Consider the following 8,317-nt stretch of genomic DNA (forward strand, 5'->3'; position numbering starts at 1 on the left):
TCAAGCTCACAGTTAATTGCTGTTAATAATTATGAAGCTGATAAAATATTACTTGTGGTATAATTCCATTAACTTATAATTCAAAGTTTTGGTTTTTTTAGTGAACAGTGAACTTTTACACTAAATTTTTATTGTGGTCAAGTCTGAAAAAAACAACAACTCTCAACTGTTATTTTATGTGTATGGAAAATAATCACAAAAACATCCATCTTTGTATTTGTATCTATATATATATATAAAAAAAAAGTATCCCCCGAATGCCACCAACTCATTGCTTGATGCTTGAACAAGTCAGCCGCATCTAAAAGCTGTCTGTGGTGACACTGATGACCTGAGGCTGCACTCTGTTCCTGTGACATCTGAAGAACCAGGCTGCCCTCCTGTGGCGATAGCGCTTTGACAGCAGCACGTAGAGCACGGGGTTGATGCAGGGGTGCAGGTACTGCAGCACAGTACAGATGAAGTAAAACAACTCCCAAGTGTGCCCATGGTGATATAACCCCAGGTACACACACAGCTCCAGCACATAACCAGGCAGCCAGCACACTGAGAAGGTCGCAGCAGCCAAGAACACCATGACGGAGGCACGGCGGGTGTTCCTGGCACTGGACACCGACATTACAGGGCTCTTGTGGAGAAAGAGAGCCAGCCGGACGTAGTTGAAGGCGATGACTAACATTGGAACAAAGTAGTAAAGTACAAACTGGCTTAGGATCACTTGGTAGTGGTGCTCATGAATGGTTGGAAGGCAAAAGGTGAAGTTTGCAAGGCTTTGGCCCAGGCTGTCTTTGGTGGCAAACATGCGCAGAGGCAGACTGATGAAGAAGCTGAGGGCCCAGACCAGGATGAACATGAGGATGACCAGGTCCATGGTGGGAGGCTGGTACGGGTTGGTGATGATCATGGCACGGGTCATGGACACGGCACACAGCGAGTAGGTGCTGGCTGCCAGGCTGAAGGCCAGCAGGAACTGGTAGACCTTGCAGGAGGTGTTACCCAGAGGCCAGGAGTGGGTGACGGCAGAGTGCAGGGTGAAGGGGATGAGCAGGAGGGTGAGGAAGTCAGCCAGAGTCATGCTGAACAGGAGGATGTCAAGGCGGTTCTTCCGCAGTGTGTTGTACTTGGCAAACAGTGAGAAGACCAGCAGGTTGGCACTGAGCCCAATGCCCAGGATCACTCCGCAGGTACAGGCAAAGATCAGCCCGTACATATTGGGAACAGACATTGTCAGCGACGTGATATCACCTTTCAAGAAAAAAAAAAAGAAAAAAGGATTAGTCAGTTGACAAATTTAATCAATAACTATTTTTGTAATTGTGTCATTTTTCCAGCACGTACACTTTAACAAATGTAAACCTTTACTGGCTCCATCTTCTCATGATTTCATGCTTTTCTTTGTCATTACAAAACTGAATTTAATATCTTTGGGTTTTTAACTGCTGGTTAAACAAAAAAAAAGGCATTTGAATATGTCACATTGGCCTCCAATGTGAAAATTTTCTCACATTTTCTTCTTCTGTCTTCTAATCACAATTTTAATCATATTAATCAAAATTGCTGTTTCTTGCAGCCGTATTTGCGCTGTTCCTTATGAAAGTTAAATTTCATATTAAGACAAAGCAAATTTGTTGCTAGTCTGGTCAAAACGTCATCTGAAATGCTTTAGCAGGTCTGTAGGGGTAGAAAATATTCTGTATATATCATAACACTTACAGATGATGTCAAATCTTCAAAAGAAAATATACAAGTTTGTTTCATAGCACCAGCAATATGCTCGACAGCTGTTGACGTGTGATGAAGTGGAACAGGTGTTGTCTTATCAGATTTCAGTGCATTTTAAAAAGGTGTCACATAATAATAATTATCCAGCCTTTTTTGACACACTCACCTTTGTCGTTCCTCAAATCAGTATCTTCAGGCTCATGTTTGTGTGCGAACTATCTTTAACAACACAAACCGGGGAATTGTCGTTTACCGTGGTCCATCCTGTTAAACTGGACTGAAGAAGGAAAAGGTGCCAGCCTCTCAGGACTCATTATAAAGTGTGATTGCTGAACGTGGAGGGAAGGAAGGCAAACATCACTTGGGTCAAATTGATTCTGGCTGACTGGGTTTAAAGAGCAATGGCCTGAGAGCAGCTGCTGAGAGAGCAGTGATGTACCATACACGTCTCTTCTGTTATTATTAGAGGATGTACGTGTTTCTTTCCTTTTTGTTTTATAAATTTACTTTCACTTCTACCAACAGCTGCACTTGATTTTATAAAACTTTGTTGGATTTGTTGAGCTAATCTGTGTGTCTTACAGTTTTGGAAATCTTTTTGGGAAAGTGTTTCAGTAAAAACTTTCCTGATCTGTTCAAATATTCAGTCTCTTTGGAAATGGTTTAGAGGATTCAGGACTTTTGGGAATTTTTCTTTTTTACATGAGTACTCTTCAAAGAAGACCAGGTTATTGATTATGTTCTCTGTTCCTCCCCTTCTCTGGAGATATTAATGTCTTTCTCCATTGTTTAATTGATTTCTTTGGTGTGAGCTGCAGGCTCCTGATGGCGGTTTTATCAGGCTTTCCACAGCATTTATGACTGTGTGTCAGCTAATAGCATACGGTGTACACTGCTGCTCTTAGCACAGGATATAGCTGATGCTGATGCATTTGCTAACCCCCTCCATTACCAGCGTCTGTGCCGTGCAGTCAGCGGCTGTTAAAAATGATGCCACACGTTCTCAAGGGCAACATTAACAGCTTTGTTGTGTTCTGTTCGTGCCGAAAAGTCAACAAAAACATTGATGTTTTTTTTCCTTTCTTCCTTTTATTTCCAAGCTCATCACTTTCACAGTAAATTAAAAAAATCTTACCTCTTTTCTCCAGGAAGAAAACCTCCATAGCAAGGTTAAAGGTCACGATTAAATATACAAACTGGCAGCACAAAAACTGAAAGGAATTAAATTGTTTTCTTGGAGACACTTCAGCAGTACAAACGCTGTTGATTAAAGTCGTGGCATTGTCTTTTTCATGACCCTGTTTCCTGTTTCTTTCTATGTTTCACTGCCGATTCTTAATGAAGAGGCAGGTTGTGTGTATTCAGATCCACTCCTCAAGGTTTTAGGGATAAAAGGTAAAACAGACAGCGTTGCAGATTAATCTGCTTTGCTCTCATTGTTTCTGAAATGATTGGTCAACTAACCAATTAGTTGCTTGACAGGAAGACTGTCAACCCTTTTGATAATCTCTTAAAAGTTTGACTCACATTTCAAGCAAAAGTTTAAAACATTTGTTGTATCCAGATTCTGAAATGTGTGTATTTGCTGGGTTTTTTTTGTTTTTGGTTTTTTTAATATAAATATACAGTTGACTGTGTTTCCTGTGAATATTATTTGAAAATTATCTATCAATCATTTGATGTATATTACAAATTAAACAGTGAACAAACCACCAAAAGGCTTCTTTTTAACTGTAGGAGGGCTGAGGTTTTCACTTCCACCTGATGCAACCAACCTTTTTATTTTCTCAATCGTTTGGTCGATAAAATGTCAGAAAATAGTGGAGATGCCCATCAACATTTTCCAAAGCCCATGGAGATGTCTTCACAGGTCTTGTTTCACCTGACAAAACAAACTCCAGCTATATTCAATTTAACATCACAAAACACAGCTAATAGAAGAAAATCGGAATGAGGCAACGTTAACGATTTAAAAGATCATTTATAATAAAAAATTGTTGCTGATTGATTTTTTTTGCCGACTGACTGACAAATCATTTTAGCCCTACCTGTGACAAACGATAACTTGCGCATTTGAGCCATATGTGGCCGGTGAACAAAGACACCATGAATCAAAAATGTTTCTAATGGCTACACTTTTAATGTTTGATTAACTGGAAACATGTACAGTATGCCCTCAGTGCAAACGAAGAACATTAAATGAGTCTGAGAGCCGCTGTCTTGGGCTTGTTCTATAAAAATAAACTATAATGTAAAAAGGTCAGAGCAGGTTTGACGAAGCATCCAATAAGTTACAAGTCCATGAGCTAAGGTGGGAAAGGAAAGCAGGAACATCAAAAAGAAACATCCAGTTAAAACTCAACCACAAAAGAACATGTACAGGATATAACTAAAGTGCATTATGGAATTTAGTCAGCAGCACCGTGTTACATTCACAAAATAAATATACACTTTCAAAGTAAAATAAATTACGGCAGAGCAGTTCAAACAGATGTATTCAATGAACAGTTTGTATGTAAGTCCACAATAGTCAACACATGTAGAGCCAAACAAAAGTAGACCATTCAGCCTCCCAGTTTTGTGAAGTTACATTATATTCAGGCAATAAATAGTTCCTCCAATGATCTGCTTGTGCACACAGCTGGTTAGAGATGACATGACACAGCATTTTTGATGTTAATCAGGATTACAGAGGCTTACAGAGTTTCCAAATAAATATGGACCTAAGGTGTTACGATATTCACAAAACTTCAGGAAGTATGAGATTGAAAATAGACACATAGCAAAATATTATCATACAAGCACAACCCTGGGGCCGTAACATGAAGTGACTGCATCAGTAATGGGCTGAGTCTCTCAGATCCCAGTCTAGTTGAACCTATGTCAGTGTCTTAGTGCAGTACCATATAAAGGCTGCTGCGAGTCTCTTCGCAAGGCTGCTGCATCCTTCACGGCTCCTGTGTTGTGGGTGACCGTGCCCGCCTGCGCTTCTTGTCGCTCTCTCTACGTCGGCCTAATCTCACCTTTTTCTTCCTCTTGGTCGCTACTTTTAGTGGCTGATCCTTATAAGCCAGAGCCTTGTTGGTCTCCTGGGGCAGGTTGGGTCCCTCTCTGTCCAACCCGAATCTGTCAGGGAGGTTCTTGGTGGCCCCTGGGGGCTTCTCGTGCAGGGCATTCCCACTGAAGATTTGGCTCTGGGTTCTGCTCTGCACAGGTGGAGCTCGCTCGTCAGCCGTGTGCACCTCCTCAAGCAGCTCGTGGAGCCACATGCGACGCTTGAACTCCTGCAAAGAGCGGCCCTTGTCGTGCATCAGCTGGGCGTGGCTCACTGACCTCCTCCTTAAAGCATGGAAGAGTCGGAGTGAGATCAGCAAAAAGCAAATAGCATCCAAAACAGCATCTTGCAAGAGAGGGGAGCAGCACAAGGTTCACTTTTCTTTGAGCTGGCGAGTCTTTTCACATTTCTATTAAATAACCTGTGAGAGAATTCATCATCTCTCAGCTGACACCCAAAAAGAAATTTCTCTCTCCATATATATACATATATATATGTATATTTACATGGTAGACCACGGTATTGAGTTAATGTGTGGAACAGTTTTAGAAGTGATGTCAGCTGCACTTTGAAACCTCAGAACAGTAGGTGGCAGCATAAACACGTTTCTGAACCCAAAATGCCAGAGTTGAAGCAGAGAAAACTTTCAGTACCTTAATTTAATCTGTACAGGTAAAGTGTGTGTGTTTTCCAAATCCAAACAACACAAATCTTTAAAAAAAAAAAGATTATTAATTCTGTTCTTTTCTTTTTGAAAGCTCCACATTGAATAGCATTGATATACTTTTCTATGGAAGTAAATATTTTTTTTAAAAATACTCACATTCTGCTGTTAAGTACATCAACTGGTTTCCCATCAAGAGCCACTGGTGAGCACAGCAGGAACACAGCCAGACTCCACTGATGAAGCATGACTATAGAGCACATGCTTGAGCCTAAGATCTGAAGAACACAGGAAATATTAAATCAGTCTCTTCTACTTAGCATGAGCTTGAAAGGTCAAGTGAAATGTAGTTTTGTGAATTTATACTAAGCTGTTAATCAGTGATCCAGTGGTTTATGTCACAAGTAGCAGGGTGGACAGCTGAAAATGAAACTTTCTGCATACGTGAGATCTCACAGGCAGCGTTACCTGTGCCAGTTAAAGTAAAGACGAAACTCAGACTTACATGGTGTGAGTGTTGTGAAAGAGAAAGTCCACAAAATGCTCGGTCTGGAAGCTCTTCAGAAATAATTTCGTCGCAAAAAGTATTTTACCAAAAAATAAGAGAAATTACACAGTATGGCCAGTTCAAAACGTGCATCCAGGTCCATTGGTGTGAAGGCAGCCTGGGGAAATCCCCTGTCAGTCTGTTCCATTCATTTGCCTCCCAACAGTGCGTGCTGAGCTATTTATTTCTCCCCAGCGTCCCAATTAAAAGAGAGATAAAGATGGAAGGAGCAGCAGCAGCCCATCAGCTGCAGAGCTGCCACTCCACTCAGTCTTGCAGTAATCTCATGAAGAGTAATGCTGAAGCATCTTCTCTGGTGGCCCGAAGCCGGAGATCAGAGCTGGGAGGGTTTTTCAGTCCAGCACTGAGAACGAGCCTGTGTGAGTCTGTCTGAGAGAGGCACACAGAGAAAGTCAAAACTGCTTTTTGAGTGAAGATGCAGGCTCCACTCTAGCCCCTACCCATTAAGTCCAGTCCTAACACCCTCCCCAACCTCCAACCTCCCCACCCTTGCCCCCCCCCACCCCCCAACCCTTCACTCACACCTGCTGTGACTAGAAGGTGGCGCCCATGCAACATCCAAACCACACATAACAAAGAGTTTACTTAACACGAGTTTGAAAGAAACTTAATTTTTAATCGGTTTTAAACTGTTTTTGATGTGCTCTCTAGATAAAGGCTAATAATTTTGTCATAAAGAGGTCCAAAATGACAGGTGTGCCCCAATGGAGGTAATCAGGGCTTACCGAGCAGAGAGTGTATAAGGGGAGGGGCAGGGTTACTCCAAAGTAAACAGCCAGGCCTAACCACTTTCCCAGGGGAGAATGACCATAACCTCAGAGAAACCCAACCCACAGCCTCTCACTGCAGACCATTCAATTCACCTCCACTCTGCCTCAGCAAACCAGCTCACCACCGAATGGTTACAGTGGGCTCTGAGGTATCTCTCATATTCAGTTAATATGGAAAGTCGAGAGCTTTGCATTGTAGCAGCCGTAGACAATCCCAGGTGTACTGTGTATGTTTAAGCGATGAAACCAGGCTGAAATTTACTGAGAACGTAATAAATAAAACCATTAACGGTCAGTATGGTCTGGTTTAACAGGTAGCTCTGTGGCTAAAAGTGCATGTATTTATAGGTTTGCATGATTGACAGCACTAAATGCGGTGGTAGGCTTTTTTAAGTATTTTATAATACATTGCACTTTAGCATGGTTCTTTTCTTTAAAAATCCCTTTATTTACTCTATTTGTGTTAGTTTGCATGCACTTAGCTTATTTTGATATATATGGACAATGGGAAATAGCCATCGTTATATACAGTATAGCTTTACATTGTGTGAAACTATAGAAATAACCTGGAATTCACCGGGTTAGAAAAAAAGCTTTTTCATTATCATAATTTGTGGCAGTCGGACGTGTTTGACTAGAGTGTTATTATTTACTTACCGTGGTCATTATGACAAAGCTGTGACAACTGGTAATCAGCTGGTTTGTTGCCTTTTTTATATCGTCAGTTGCCAAAGAAGGGAGAGAAAACATTTATCTTAAAGCCACACAAGCAGCTCTATGAGGCTGCACTTGGGTATAGCGTTGTTTCGAGTTAAATACCAACATTAGCATGCTCACACTGTAGTATGCCAACAACTGACCAGCATTACAATACATCGAGCCATGCTATTCTCAGGGCTAAAAATGCATCGTTCTTTGCAAAATTTATTGCAGTCTTCAGTGTTTTAAAGGGGGCAGTTGTGGCCTCGAGGATGGAGAAGAGGCTTGTTATCGGAAGGTCACTGGTTCGATTCCCCTACCAGATGGAAAAATTTGGGTGTGGTGGAGTGATTAATGGGAAAAATGCTCCCCCCCTCCATTAGCTGACTGATGTGCCCTTGAGCAAGGCACTTAACCCCCAGTTTCCTCCCTGGGCGCCATGTTGCATGTGTGTGTGTTTCCACCAGTGATGGGTGAAATGCAGAGAAGTAATTTCCCAGCTTCGGATTACTAAAGTCAATAAAATTAGAAATTAAATTATCAATATCTTGCAAGCGATCTATGAATGATCTGATCTTGAATCACACAGTTTTCAGTTGCATCCACATGATTCAGTAAGAACACGTTGTCCTTGAGTTTATTCAAAGTAATCTCTGCGTAAAATGTTCCTGCGCTCAAATGAATTAACTGTTCACATGAAGGTGGATATTAGTGTATGTGTACTCAATGTTCAAAAGAGTTTCCTACTTGTGGTTGAAGTCAGTTTAAGTCTGGCAGCGGATTGTTTTCTGTCCAGTTACATGTTCCTGTGATTCATTTGTGGGTCATGACCCATCAGC

General features: G+C 41.5%; 2 protein-coding genes across 2 annotated transcripts; both read right to left on the reverse strand.

Moving 5' to 3' along the window:
• Positions 1-233: 233 nt before the first annotated feature.
• On the reverse strand, positions 234-2,122 carry LOC124062205 (galanin receptor 2a). Its single transcript, XM_046394810.1, has 2 exons — positions 1,889-2,122; positions 234-1,245 (listed from the first exon to the last, which is right to left on the reverse strand). Exon 2 carries the CDS (start codon positions 1,223-1,225, stop codon positions 302-304), a length of 924 nt encoding a protein of 307 aa, XP_046250766.1. The 5' UTR covers positions 1,226-1,245; positions 1,889-2,122; the 3' UTR covers positions 234-301.
• A 1,718-nt stretch (positions 2,123-3,840) lies between these two features.
• Positions 3,841-6,440, reverse strand: LOC124062576 (parathyroid hormone-related protein-like). The gene is made up of 3 exons (XM_046395456.1): positions 5,947-6,440; positions 5,601-5,719; positions 3,841-5,061 (listed from the first exon to the last, which is right to left on the reverse strand). Exons 2-3 carry the CDS (start codon positions 5,702-5,704, stop codon positions 4,671-4,673), a joined length of 495 nt encoding a protein of 164 aa, XP_046251412.1. The 5' UTR covers positions 5,705-5,719; positions 5,947-6,440; the 3' UTR covers positions 3,841-4,670.
• Between the last annotated feature and the right edge of the window lie 1,877 nt (positions 6,441-8,317).

The sequence above is a fragment of the Scatophagus argus genome, chromosome 7 (genome assembly GCF_020382885.2).
Source record: "Scatophagus argus isolate fScaArg1 chromosome 7, fScaArg1.pri, whole genome shotgun sequence".
Lineage (NCBI taxonomy): Eukaryota > Metazoa > Chordata > Actinopteri > Scatophagidae > Scatophagus > Scatophagus argus.